Source organism: Chenopodium quinoa, unplaced genomic scaffold, assembly GCF_001683475.1.
Source record: "Chenopodium quinoa cultivar QQ74 unplaced genomic scaffold, ASM168347v1, whole genome shotgun sequence".
Taxonomy (NCBI): domain Eukaryota; kingdom Viridiplantae; phylum Streptophyta; class Magnoliopsida; order Caryophyllales; family Amaranthaceae; genus Chenopodium; species Chenopodium quinoa.
Window position 1 is genome coordinate 5,796,549 of NW_018742309.1, and position 15,359 is coordinate 5,811,907.

General features: G+C 38.4%; 1 protein-coding gene across 1 annotated transcript; it reads right to left on the minus strand.

Moving 5' to 3' along the window:
* Window positions 1-10,793: 10,793 nt before the first annotated feature.
* On the minus strand, window positions 10,794-11,438 carry LOC110687276. Its single transcript, XM_021863907.1, has one exon. It carries the CDS (start codon window positions 11,436-11,438, stop codon window positions 10,794-10,796), a length of 645 nt encoding a protein of 214 aa, XP_021719599.1.
* Window positions 11,439-15,359: the final 3,921 nt, after the last annotated feature.

Sequence of the window (15,359 nt, forward strand, 5' to 3'; positions counted from 1 at the left end):
CGGATCCAGGGGGTGCATAGAAGTACAGTTGTACCCTCATTCTAAAAAAAAAATATGTTGATCAAAGAAACCCGTTTTTTTGTAGAAATAGGTCTCTTTGGTACTGTCATACAAACTGACAAGCTAAGTACTTGGCGTGCGTGGATTTGTAGAGTGTATAAAAAGAGATTGCCTACTTAAAAAGCATTTCTCTTTTGTTTGTTCACTTTATATTACTAGAACATTAATACGAAGTATTTGCTTCTTGTCTTTGTGTTTTTTTTTCTTATTTCTTTTTTCCTTACCTTTTCTTTTTATTTTTATTTTTATCTAAAACACTTAAATTTATTTTTTAAATAGAACTTTTGCGCTATTAATCGTAGTAATTTTTTTGTGCCTTCTTCACTTTTATGCAACTATGATGAAGTACGATATTTTAATTTAATACTTTAACATATAACAATACTATCAAATATCAATTATATTGAATATCATCTTATTTAAGATATATTATTAATATCTATGATTGTCTAATGATTTCTCATTATATAAAAATAAGGAGTTTGTGTATATAACTTCTAAACCTATGTAATAGGTTCATCAATATACTTTTTTTTTCCCTTCGTATAAAAAAATAAAAACTTCCATTTTTAATTAATATTTATTAATAAGTAGTATGCCTCAATTTGAGTACTCATGTATTAGATTGTGACAAGGAATTAAAGTAAGTATAATTAGTTATATTTTAAGTTGTTACAAGTATTTTTTAGTTTATTTATACAATCGTGGACTTAATAAAATAAAAATTCTTATAAGAGTATTATAAAAATGTAATTGTATAACCTTTAATTATATTACGTTGTATTAGTTCTATTTATTCGGTCCAATTATGGACAATATTTAAGGAGTGAGTAAGCAATACATTCGATGACTAATAATATGGTAAAAATCAACAATAAATAATTGAAATTTTAGTTTTTCAAATTTTGTATTTTTTTTATTAACGAGCCAAAGTTTGTACCCCCATCCCCATATTCCTATATCCGCCACTGCGGAGGGTGGTCGTGATAAGTGGTGGTAGGGGGGAAGTTGGGGTTGAAATAGGGGGCAGTGGGGGTGTTTAGGGTGCGTGGCAGTGGTATGTAGCTCGGTTGGGGGGTAGGGGGTGGGTATGGGTTTGAAATTTTTTCTTTTAAGAATTTACTGATGGCTACGTAAATGGAAAATACCAATGGCTTTTGCCAATAGTATTTAAAAAAGTAAGGATGGTTTTTTTTTTTCCATGGCTAAAACCGTCAGTATCATGTTTACCGATGGCTTTTCAATCGGTATTTTCGTTCTCCGATGGCCAAATATCAAATGGTGGTCATCGGTAAGCTTGATACCGGTGGTTTTTTTTTTTTTATGTTTTTACCGATGGATTTTGACCATCGGTATTTGGCTTATTTCTACTAGTGCCTCTTTTTCCTCTTAGTTCTTCCTTCCTCCCGTGATTCCCTAATATGGGAATATTGTTTCCCTGCCACGTTGGTCACCATCGCCTGCACTCTGGCCCACTCTAGTCAATGGTCACCTGTACAGCATCCACCTTCCGGCCACCATCGTCGTGACCCACGACCACCATGGCTTTCCTCTTCTCCTTCCTCCTTTTTATTATAATTATCTTGATAATTACATTTATGGGTTTTGGATTTTAATTGTTCAAAATATGTTTGATTAGTATCGAAATCATGTTTTAATGGTTTAAAAGTATTATTTCAGATTACTAGTTTAAGTTTACTTTTCAAATTCCATAAGTTATAAAATTAGGGTTTTAATTTATTAAAAACTTGATTTTTAGAGTTCTTCCATAAATTGATTTGGGGCTTTTATGTAACTAGTTATTTTATTGATTAATTAAGCATAAAAGTGATATTAAATGAGTTTGCAAGGGGTTTTTTTTATTGAACTAAAGTGCTTGAAATTTGCTCTAAGTACTACTTACTCAATTTTAAAGAGGGGTTTTAATTACCTAGTAAAAAAGAGATTAATTAAAGATTTCTAAATTATTTTTAGATTATTTTAAGTAGTTTAAAGTGAGTTTAAGTTGAAATTGTGTAAGCAATGGTAGTAACGTAGTTTTGTTCTCCGCTTTATGTAGGAGACTTTAGATTGGATTAATTGAGCAAGGTTGACTATATTGGTAGCGGTTTGAGATACGTACACGTTAGAAAATGTAATGTGTGTATAGTATCGTGCTAGGAATTATTTTAATTAAGTATCAAGTGAGTGTTATATTATCATGCAAGAATTGATTATTGATGATTGGAATTGTGACGTATGGTTGGGATTGTTGAATTTCGAAGCATGATTAGTTGAAGTGAATATTTTATGGAGCTTGATACATGTTTTAATTGAACCTTGAATTTAGGAAAAATGAAAATTAATAATCCACCTTTGCTCGTTCTTCCCAAACCAATCCCACCTTTGACATGGATCTTCTTTAACGATCCTTTTGACCTTTAAACTGCTAAACAGCTTAATTTTTTTTCTTCTATTAATTCTCTCTTCTCCAACCTCCTCGCCCCTTTCCATGGCAACCACCATAACCACCAACCCAAAAACCCTTGCCACTTGAACTGTAACCCTACCCCCACCCCTTGCCGCTGCCTGAACCACCACTACCCTACCCCTCCTACCTGAACAACCCACCCCCAAATTCAAACCACCAAAAATTCCCACCCACACTAAAAACCCCTTACCCGGATCGGAAACCCCCACCTCAAAACAAGCATTTGAAGAATTGCTCGTTTAGCCCTAGCTCGACCATGTTTATTACAAGCAGCAAGTTTGCGATTATCCGTGACTTTAGCAGGGAATAGTGGATTTCATCGTTTTCTTTAATGTGAATGTCGCCACAGATGAGGCAACAGAGGAAGCAAAGGTCGGAAGAGGGATTTGACGGCAAACCAACGATGGTGTGACGAGACAGTGAGGGAGGGCTGGGGGTTGTGGTGGTGGGAAAAGGAGGCGGTGGTCCAGGTTGTGCTGGTGATTTTGGAATGTTGCGTTGGTTGGGTCTGTGGGAATTTTTTGATTTAATTTTTTTTATTGTTTAATAAAAAATACAATGGAGGAAAAGGAAGGATGGGGTGGTGGTAGGTGTTGACGGGGTGGTGGTGGATGTTGATGTATTGGGTGTTTTCATGGAAGACTGGAAGAGGATGGTGGCTGGGAACTTGGGAAGCCATGAAAGAAGGTGGTCATGGGAAAAGGAAGAAGGCTGGGAGGGAAAGAATATTTTTTTAAAAGATAAAAATTAATGTGATCAATAAACAATCGACACGTGGCAAATTACCTACTCTAACAGGTTACCATCTTAACAAAATCGGTTAGGGATTGTTAGAAGAAGATAGAGGTCAAAGGTGAGATTGTTTTGGGATAATCGGAAGGTGGGATTTTTTTGGGAAGATGGAGCAAAGGTGGGATTATTAGTTTCCATTTTTCCTTGAATTTATTTATAAGTATGATGTTGAGCTTCGACGTACAATTTCTATTGTTCTTAGCTTTATTTCTATTTTTATTCAAAAAAACAAGATCCGAAGGTTCTACCTTTTTAACCATGCGTGAAGGTATAATCCCGAGGGGGTGATATTAATTTCTCTAACTCTTTAATTTAATTCTTGTGAACTATTATTTTTATTGAACTAACTAACAATTTATTCATGATGTAGTATTCAAAGTTGTACATTCGGAGTGAGTATTTAATTCTTTGTTTTATTTACTCTAATTAAAATTTATTGCTTTGATTACTAGCATCATGTTTAGGATAACATGTTGGTTTTGTTATTAGTAACATGCTAGTATTGTTATTAATATATTTAGTATCATGCTTAGGATCTTACTACTGATGATATTTTTATGATGATGATTATTATGCTAACTATATGTTGCTTGATTATCAATTATTTGTTGATATTGCTTGATCACGCCCCTTTTTGCAGGTTTAAAGGGAATTTGTAATTGAAATCACGCCTAATAAGATAATTAATAATTGGATTTAGGTTTAACATGATTTTAATTCAAGTGGTCATAAGTATTAGATTTAATTGTGCATTAATAATCAACCAACGTAAATTAAACAGGTTTATGATTAATTTGATGTGTGTATGTTGATTGAAAAGCGCGCATGAATGCCAATAAGAATTAAGTAGAAGCCTATTTTAGGGCGGGTTTGACCTCTTTGAAGGTTGAGTTTGTACCATCATCCCCAAACATCCAATCATTGCTTCAGACCAATACGGAGTTAGCAATCTCTATGATTGTGAATGGGGTGTAACCTTCACAATTGTGAACAGTTTACCAGTTCCTGAAACTTGTTGGCGACTCTCTTTCTCTAGCTTCTTTCCTAGGATCGCCGACATGCCTAAAAACATGACCCACAATAGGGTAAGATAAAAATTCCCTACAGTTAGGATTTTTTTAGGCCCAAATGTCGAGGAGGAAGCCCAACACGAGTTTTAGATGTCAACAAAACCAAGTTTGGGAAGTTAGAACGCAAGCGAGCCAAGTTAGAAGTCAAGGCATAGTGACTTGGGCAAGTTGTGGGGGCAAGATTGTGCTTGCCCAAGTCATTAAAGTTTAAAATCAAGGAGCAATGTCTGTTTTGGGCAAGATAGTGTTGCGCGCCCGCGCCTCCTAGGCATGCTTGAGCTCCCCTCCTCCGACATCTCTCGCACAAGCCACGCACCAGCAAGCAGAGCTCGGTCACAGCTTGCGCAGTAGCTCGTCCAGCATGCCCGAGCCTAGAAATGGGTAGCTCGGGCAAGTTGAGGGGTGTGCCCGCGCAAGCCCTCTTGCCCGAGCTACCCTCTTTTGCGTTTTTGTGCCTATTGTTTTGGGGTTTTTTGGAATCCCTCAAGATACTGGTCTTGAATATAGCCGGGCAGTCGTGGACACCTGCAAAACAACGAATATTCTAGTTGACGGAATATTCGCCTCCGACAATCAAGTTAGAGATCGGAAAACGAAATAAATGTAGAGAGAGAAAGTAGAGAGAAGTTGGAGCTTTTAGTGCTCTTAGAATGATATGTCTTAATCCACCCTTCCCATCTTAAATTATTAGGGTATTTATAAGGGTGGGAAAGTGTGCCCTTCTAGGGTTAGTGATCTAGAATGGCATGCTCTGATTGGTGGCGCAATAAGGTGAAGGCACGTGTCCAAAGGGGGCGCCGTTTTGCGGCTTTCTCGGGATTTGGGCCTCCTGATGTAAGGAGGCCCTTTTCTCTCATTTAGGTGCTCTTATGTTTGACAAACGTCAGTTCCCTATTGGGACACGTGTCTCCCTTTATTTGGGCCATGTGTCACTATAGGATTAGACCACGTGTTAGGGGTATTTTTACCCTAAACATTTGCCCCTCAGAGGGGGTGACTCGTACCATACGGGCCGCCTCCTCTGATCTTTTACTATTATGGTATCGTCCGAATGTTAGGCTGGTGGAGAATTATCATTAATGAAAGACGGATAGTACCGTCCGTCCATCAGAGGGATTTTTCCTTCGGGCTGGCTGCCTTGTTCGGTCCGCCTGATTTCATTAGTGGACTTTAAGTCTTGAAATCGGGTGGACGGATTGTGCCGACTGGCTTTAAGAGGGACACCTGCCATCCGTATTTTCCGAAATGATGATTCGAATTCCGATGACGTGGCCATCTATTTTGACGCGCCGTTAGTGTGTCCGTATCTCTTCCAGTCTTACATGACGGTGCGATTTTTTAACCGTTCAACTTCTCGTTTAAACTTTTTCCAAAAGTTACCGTTCGAACTTCTGGGCGAGAAAGATGGTTTTACCATTTTTCCCTCATAAATTTGGCCTATACATAGGGCTTGTTTGACTTCATTATAGTACTTTGGAAATTTGCGTATTCTAGAGAGAAGTTAGAGCTTTTTAGAGAGAGAAAATAACTTTCCTCCCAAATCTGCGAAAGTGAAGAATAATTTGAGGTTCATTCCCTTCATCATCTTCTTCAATGACTTCCTTTTGGAGGGAAGCAAGGAACTCCAATGTGATGCGTTCATAGGTGTGAGCGAGGAGGTCAATGAACTCGCCCCAACCAAAGTTTTGTGCGAGCCGGACTACTTCATCCATGATGCCAAGTTTTCTTAAGGTGTTACCGCAGAAGAACCTTGTCAATCGTATAGGGCGATCTATGAGGGTCTTATAGACATCCCAAAAGTGCTTGTTCGGAGCAATTCAAGCCAAGAACTAACATTAGGAAGATTCAAGCCAAGAGAAGACACAAGAAGCTTGCCAAGATTAAAGTGTATGCGATGAGAGTAAAAGCCATGAGTTGTGAAATAGATGTAGAAAATAACAACAATACAATTCAAGGCTTTAATGGACACTTATAAACCAAGGCACGAGCTAAATGTCCTATGGCAATCAAATGCAAATCCTAAGAAAACCTAGGTGAATTTGGGCATGATGTCCCCTAAAATCCATGAAAATCATTCAAAACTCATCAAACCAAACCAAGAACAATGAGTAATAATCACAAAATTACATCCAACTCAAGAATTTCTCAATCAAAATGTAGCATGAACAACCTAGTGAAAAATCAACATATTCAAGCAAATAATGTGAAATCACGAAAAATCAAGGCATACATGCATATTCATCATGAAATAAGTTCTACTATCAACAACCAACCAATTACAACAAGGAAATCCCAAGAACCACATAGATCAAACGAGCCATGACTAACAATTTCAATTATACCACAATTCATACTTGAACATGTAAAACATGGTAAAACTAAGAGAAATTGAAGAAATGAACTTGCGAAAGCTAGAATAGCCATACCACAATTGATTGGAAGCAAGTAGAAATCCAAAAGTTTCAAGTCATTCAAACCCTAGAAATTGGGGAAAAATTAAAGAAATTGTAGGAATTGAGTAGTAGATGAAAAAGAAGTGAGAAAGAAAGGAGATTGGAGTGATTTTTATGGAGATTTGAGGTTGGAGGAGGGGGTGACAATGGAGTTTTAGAGTGAGAAGGAGAAGAGAAGAGAGAGAGAGAGCCGAAAGTAGAAGGAGGTGTGAGAAAGTTGCGGCCCTCCCTTTTTTTTTATCCTGGGAGCTTGCTCGAAAGAGGTTCGGTCGAACCATGAAGAAGTTCGGTCGGACCATCAGAGGTTCGACCAAACTTTTGAAAAGTTCGGTCGAACTTCCGGATTTTCCAGATCTGGGAGATTCCAGCCCAATTTGACTTCCAGAACATGAGCGGCCAAACTCTTGGGGGGTTCGGTCGGACCAGTAGAGGTTCGACCAAACTTTTGAAAAGTTTGGTCGAACTTCCAAATTTCCCAGAATCTGGCAGATTGCAACCCAACTTCAGTTCTAGGGCGGGAGCGGCCGAACTCCTTCTGGTTTCGGTCAAACTTTTGAAAAGTTCGGCCGAACCTATTTGGAGTTCGATCGAACTCCCCTAAAATCCTCAATTCTGAAAAATTTGCACAAAACTTCTCCTCAAGACACACTAAAATACCACACAATCTTGCCAAAAGTACATGGAAAATGCATTCCCTTTGAAGGCAAGACAAACAAGAATACCAACACAAACCAAATACACACAAAACCATCAATCCAAAGTTGTAGAAAGAAGAATGAAAAACATCAAGAAAATAGAATAGAGGAGGGTTAGAAACTCGGGTTGCCTCCTGGAAGCGCTTCTTTAACGTCAATAGCTTGACGACCTCCTCACTTAGGAGGTGATATTATATTGTACCAACTCAATCAAACCAAGATGAGCACCCTCGTAGTAGAGTTTGAGGCGATGCCCATTAACCTTGAATGACATCGTTCCATCCAAATCATTGAGTTCAACGACTCCATGGGGAAAGACCTCTTTTATGGTGAAAGGTCCACTCCATCTAGACATGATTTTACCGGGAAATAATTTCATCCTTGAATTGTAAAGCAACACCTTATCACCAACATTGAAGGTCTTCTTTTTAATTTGTCGGTCATGCCACTCCTTTGACCGGGTTTTGTACAAGCTTGCACAATCATATGCATCCATCCTTAGTTCCTCTAACTCATGCAAATCTAGCCACCTTTGTTCACCCTCACTCGCCAAATCAAAGTTGATCTTTTTGATAGCCCATTAAGCACGGTGTTCAAGTTCAACTGGAAGGTGACAAGACTTACCATATATAAGCCGATAGGGGGTAGTGCCGATGGGGGTTTTGAAAGTGGTTCTATAGGCCCAAAGGGCATCATCTAGCTTGTCCGACCAATCTTTCCTATTTCTAGCCACTGTTTCCTCAAGAATCACCTTGATTTGGCGATTGAAAACCTCCGCTTTCCCACTTGTTTGTGGGTGATAAGTCGTACCGAAGCGTTGATGGACCCCATTTCTTCTCAACATCTTTTGAAACACATTATGGACAAAATGAGAACCATTGTCACTTACAACCGCTCTTGGGACCCCATTCTAGGAAATATGACCTTTTAGAACAATTTCATCACAACTTTGTGGTCATTTGTTGGGGAGGCAATTGCTTCCACCCACTTTGAAACATAATCAACCGCCACAAGTATATATTGGTTCCCATTAGATGAGGTAAAAGGTCCCATGAAATTAATGCCCCACACATCAAACACCTCAAGCTCAAGAATCGGTTGTTGAGGCATTTCATTCCTCTTTGAAATATTACCGCTTCTTTGGCAAGAGTCACACGTTTTCACAAAACCCCATGAATCCTTGAAGATATGAGGCCACCATAACCCACTTTGTAGCACTTTCAAGGTTGTTTTGTTGGCACCCATGTGACCTCCACAAGGATCGGAGTGGCACATCTTCAAAACACTCTTTACTTCATCATTGGGCACACTTCTTCGTAGTAGGCCGTCAACTCCTCTTTTGAAAAGGATCGGATCATCCCATATGTAGTGCCTTGCTTCCCTCTTAAACTTCTTCCTTTGGTTCCTTGAAGCATCGAGAGGAAACTCCCCACAAGCCAAATAGTTCACCAAATCCGCAAACCATGGAAGGTCTTTTTCATTTAACAAGTAAAGCACATCATCTTTTAGCTCATTACAAATTGGGTCCCTATCATCATTATCTTGCAAGTTCTCCAATCGGGAGAGGTGATCCGCTACAACATTTTCCGCCCCCTTCTTATCCCGAATTTCGAGATCAAATTGTTGTAAAGACAACACCCAACAGAGGAGGCGTGGTTTGGATTCCTTCTTGGCTACACTTAATAGCCGCATGGTCGGTGTACAATAGTTTTGGAACCAATGAGGTAGCTCCAAAACTTCTCAAAAGCATAGACTACGGCTAGAAATTCCTTCTCCGTTGTCGTATAGTTGTGTTGTGCTTCATTCAAAGTTTTTGACATATAATAGATCACTTCAAGTCTCTTGTCAATCCTTTGCCCAAGCACACCCCCTATAGCCACATCACTCACGTCACACATAAGTTCCAAGGGCAAATCCCATCTTGGCCCTTGCACAATAGGAGTAGAAATCAAAGCTTGCTTTAACTTGTTGAAAGCATTTAGGCACTCTTCATTAAACACAAAATCAGCCTCCTTTTGAAGAAGAGCATTAAGGGGCCTAGCAATTAGTGAGAAGTCTTTGATAAACCTTCTATAAAACCCCGCATGCCCAAGAAATGATCTTAACCCCGCATGCCCAAGAAATGATCTTACTCCCTTAACATTGATAGGGGGTGGTAGCTTCTCAATTACCTCAACCTTGGCTTTGTCAACCTCAATTCCTTTGTTGGAGATCTTATGCCCAAGGAAAATTCCTTCCTCAACCATAAAGTGGCACTTGTCCCAATTCAAGACCAAATTGACTTTTTCGCATCTAGTCAAACACTTGCCTAAATTTGTCAAGCAATCCTCAAATGTAAGGCCACCAACCGAAAAGTCATCCATGAATACCTCCATTTTCTCTTCAAGAATTTCACTAAATATGCTCATCATGCATCTTTGAAACGTCCCGGGTGCATTGCATAGACCAAAAGGCATTCTCCTATAAGAAAAAGTTCCATAAGGACAAGTAAAGGTTGTTTTCTCTTGGTCATCCGGGTTTATGGGAATTTGGAAGAAACCCGAATAACCATCGAGAAAGTAATAATTCTTGTGCCTAGTTAGTCGTTCTAGCATTTGATCAATAAAGGGAAGGGGGAAATGATCCTTGTTGGTGGATGCGTTTAGACGTCTATAGTCTATGCACACCGCCAACCGGTCACGGTCCTAGTTGAGATGAGGTCACCATCCTCATTCTCAACTACGGTCATACCCCCTTTCTTAGGAACAACATGCATGGGGGAAACCCACCTTGAGCTTGAAATGGGGAAGATGATGCCGGCATCTAGGAGCTTGGTGATTTCCTTCTTCACCACCTCCCACATTTGAGGGTTGAGTTTTCTTTGCCTCTCAATAGAGGGCTTTGCACCCTCTTCCAATTTTATATGGTGCATGAAAATAGCAGGACTAATACCCTTGAGATTATCAAGGGTATAGCCTAAGGCACTTTGGTGGTTTCTCAACACACCACATAACATTTGAGTTTGGTGCTCATTCAAAGATGAATTCACAATAACCGGATATGTGGAATTGGGACCAAGAAATTCATACCTAAGGTGTGATGGTAGAGGTTTGAGCTCTACCATAGGCACACCTTTACCTTCCTTAGTAGTGGCAATCTCCATAGCATGTTTGGGTGTGATTCCCATGCAAGCTTGCTCAACATTTCCTTCAACATTCTCATTAAGCAACTCTTCATACAATGCCATTTCCTTACTTTGATCACCTATCTTTTCCTAGTTTAACAAGACATTCTTAAGGGCATTGTTAGTAGAGAGTAAGTGTTCTTGCATAGAATTCACAATACAATCAATGGTGTCAATTTTCATGATTTTCTCCAAAGTAGAACTAGGATATTTCATGCTTGCATTCAAATCAAACTCAAGAACCTCTTCACCTACTTTGAGTGTAATTTTAGCGCTTTTCGCATCAATCAAAGCACCGGAAGTAGCTAGAAAAGGTCTCCCTAGAATGATAGGAATATGCACATCCTCATCTATGTCAAGCACAACAAAATCAACCAGTATAACAAACTTTCCAACCCTTAGATGAACATCCTCTACCTTACCCTTAGGGAATTTGATTGATCTATCCGCTAATTGGAGGGTAATGTTGGTAGGAAAAAGCTCCCCTATATCAAGTCTTTGGTAAACCGTATATGGCATAAGGCTAACACTAGCCCCTAAGTCACATAAAGCATTATCAATTTGTATTCGATTTATGGCACAAGGAATGGAAAAGTTACCTAGATCTCTTAACTTTGGAGGCATCTTGTTCATTATGATTGCACTACAACTTTGGGTGAGGTTCACCGTTTCAACAACATCACAATTTCTTCTTCCACTCACAATATCCTTTATAAACCTAGCATAATTGGGCATTTGTTTTATGGCATCAGTAAAGGGTATTGAGAGGTGGACTTGTTTCAAGGTTTCTAGGAGCTTACCAAATTGTACATCTAGCTTGTGTCTCACAAACTTATGAGGATATGGATGTTTTTATAGGCAAAGTTGGTTCCTTCTCTTTCTCTTTTTGAACTCTCTTTTCTTTTTCAATCTCTATTTCATTTTCAACTCTAACTTCGTTCTCAACTTCATCACCTTTTTTCGTTTTCACAACTTCTCTCATCTTCTTGCTCAAACTCACTCTCAAAGGAGGGCTCATTCATGGTCACTCTCTCATAGGTTTTCTTTGGCTCACTCTCCTTCAACAACTTCCCACTCCTAGTAGAAATGGCATTCACCGGTCTCTTGGGGTCAAGCCCTTGGGGTGGAAGTTTAGAAGTGCTAGTTCCCTCTTTAATGGCATCGGCTAATTGGGAGATTTGGGTTTTATAGCATTTTATTGTGAGTCATAACCTCATTGAACTTCTTGTCACTAGTGGCCATGAAGGTATTAAACATTTTGGCTCGGCTTTCCATCATCTCTTCTAGGCTAGACTTTTGTGGAGGTGCTTGAGTGTAAAAATTGTCTTGTTGCGCTCTAGGACCTCTCACATTAGAATTTTGAGCATTTTGATTGGAAAAGCCTCTATTACCATTATTATTCCAATTGTTCCTAGTACTAGAATTCCCTCCTTGGTGATATTGGCCTTGATTCCCATAATTCCCTAGATTATTATGGTTATGGTTACCATAACCACCTTGTTGGTTGTAGTTACCTTGGGGATTTTGGTCCCTTTGGTTCCTACCACCCCATTGGTTTTGGTTGTGGTAATCATAATCATATCCTCTTTGATTAAAGGAATATCCCCCTTGCCCTCTTTGATTAGGTGGTAAATATCATTGATTGCCATTCCTAGGTCTATTATCGTAAGACAAAGCATTGACATGTTCATTTTCAAGTTCATTACCATCCTCATATTGGGGTTGGGGTTGAGAATCATAAGTGCAAGAAGAGGTGTCATGATCATATGATCCACAATTTTCACAAGGCATGTTATTAGATGTAGAAGTAGAAGGGTTAGAACGCATACCTCTTCCCTTAGATTGGGAGGGACGTTTTTGGTGTGAAAAGGAGGACTCAAGCTTCGCCTTGATTGATGTCATCTCCTTGCCAAGGTTGGCGATTTGAGATGTCAAATTATTGATGGCGTTGAGGTGATCAACGGAGTAAACCACACTCCCTCCTTTACTCGAAGACTCCCTCTCTCCTTCTTGCCAATCCATGTGTTGTCTTACCACATCTTCAATGATCTCAATCACTTGCTCTTCGGGTTTATTCATGATTGGCCCACGGGCTCCCACATCCAAGCTTGTTTTGCCTTGAGGACTCAAGCCTCCATAGAATATTTGTAAAACTTGGTATGTTGGGATTCCATGGTGAGGGAACTCTCTTTGGTACTCCTTGCACCTCTCCCAAGATTCATAGATAGTCTCACTAGCCCTTTGCCGAAAACCTTGGATGAACGCCCTTGCTTCGGCAGTTTTCTTTTGAGAGTAAAATCTCCCTAAGAAAGCCGTGGTGACCTTATCCCAAGTTCTCAAGGAATTGGGTCTCACCTCCTTTTCAAGCCATTCAAGAGCCCTTCCTATTAAGGAGAAAGGAAATAGCTTTAGTCTCACAAACTCTTGAGTGACCCCATTCACCTTGATCGTGTTGCAATATTTCTCAAACTCGTTCAAATGTGCAAGAGGTCTCTCGTGTTTTGCTCCACTAAATTGTCTCTTCTCAATCAAATTTATCATTACGTGCCGAATCTCGAAATCGTTGGCCGAGGTGTTTGGGGGAACAATCCCACTCGAAGCTCTATAAGATCCGGAGTTCCCAACTCCTTCAGAGGTCTTTGAGGTGGTGGCTATGGATCACCCATTTGGTCTAGTTGTTCCTCGAAGTTGAACTCTCTAGCTGGGGAAGTAGTTAACAGCCTAGAACCGGATCTCCTTCTCCTTCTTCTTCTAAAAGTTTGTTCAATCTCGGGATCGTAAGGCACCAAAATCCTGTTATGGGTTCTGCGCATACACACTCAATAATTGCAATTTGTAACAAGGCTACAAGTGTAGCCAAAAAGAAACAAACTATTTTCGTATTTTTTTATATCTTTAATGGTGAACTAGACTCAAGTAATCAATTAGCAATTAACAACACCGATCCTCGGCAACGGTGCCATTTTGATGGGCGTTAGAACGGTCGCACATTCCACACTCATTCAAACACATTTATAATCAAACATCTCACAAACCAAGCACAATGGTAAGTAAGAGTTCGGTCCACAAGGAACGGGATATAATCGCTAAAGATCTTAATACGCAAGCTAGTTCGAAGACTTTTGTTGATTGGAGGTTCATCAAGTAGACAAACAAACTATTTTTCTAAATTAAGTAATTAAAAGTACTAGGGAATGGGATCCACTCAACCATGGTAATCAAGCATATTGGGAGCGAATAGAGACAAGAGATAGCAAGGACTATATGTAAGACCAACCTCATGCAATTAGGAAAACAACTCACACTCCTAAACTTAGATCCCTCATTAGTTTAGTGTAATCCCCCATATTTTTTCTTAGTAAATAATAATTATATATTTTTATGTATACAAATATTTTATAATAATTTTATACTTGTATAAATAATTTTGGAAAGATTTGACAAAATAAGAACAATAGCTTATTTTATACCCATTTTGGGCCCATGAACATCATCCTAATTCTACTAAAAAAAAAACCCTTAAGCCCATATTTCCATTTTAATTAAGTAAACTTCTTATTTTTCCTCTCAAAACCCTCGTGTAAACCATCTACTGCTTCCCCCTACTCCTTTTTCCCTTGCTTCCCCTTCTCCATTCACGATTCTCACAAAAAAAAAAAAAAAAATTCGCCTGCTGCTGCCGCCGCTGCCCTCGCCACTTGCTGCCACCACCCAGCCGGTTTCCTCCACCTTCCCCTTCTCTTCTATCTTTCTCTTTTCTTGTTTAATTTCTTTAAAGCTTTAATCTTTATATGAATTTTTCAATGATTAATAATTATTATGGTTTGATTATGTTTATGAGTTATTAAAGATTGCAAATTTATGAATTATACTTTATTTGATTTATGAAATAAAATTTCAGATTTGGTTTATGCGAGAATTGAAGGTTTAAATGTTGATTTTTCATGATTTTTGGGTTTAAAACGTGATGATTAAGTTACCTAATTCTAGTATGTGTAAATTATGTTTAAATTCAATTATCTTGATTATAAGTTAAATTTCAGATTTGAATTATGTATATTTTAGGGTTTAAGTTGTGAAATTTGAAGGTTTAATTGAGTATTTATGAATCCAATTGAATTCTGATTATATATTCCAAGTTTAGATTGTTGTATTCCTATATTCTACTATTAAACAAAAATTCCAGATTTTTAATCTTAACTTTATAGGTTTTAAATCATGGTTTTATGATGGATTTTTAGGTTCTCAACATACTAACGTACTGTATAACGAGTATTTCAAGTGAAAATGTTTATGAGGTTGTTTTATAATTTTAAACTAAATTTTCAGATTATAATCCTACTTTAAAGTTGCTGAAATTTTATGCTATAAGCTATATTTTCATGATTTTAACATACAAACTTGTAATTGAACTTTGAATTATTAACCTTGACTATTGTGAGCAATTTAAAGGCATTATTTTAATAGTTTAAGGGATTTTAAAGTAGTTTGGTATTGCTGTAAATTATATTACTTGGGTATTAATTGAACTATTGTTGTTTTGTTTAGGAGAGGACTTCGTAGAAGGTGACTTCTAGTCTTAAAGTGGCCAACCAATTCGTGTACTCAAGGTACGTATAAGAATACGAGGAACCTTGACTTTAGGAGCATGTTTAG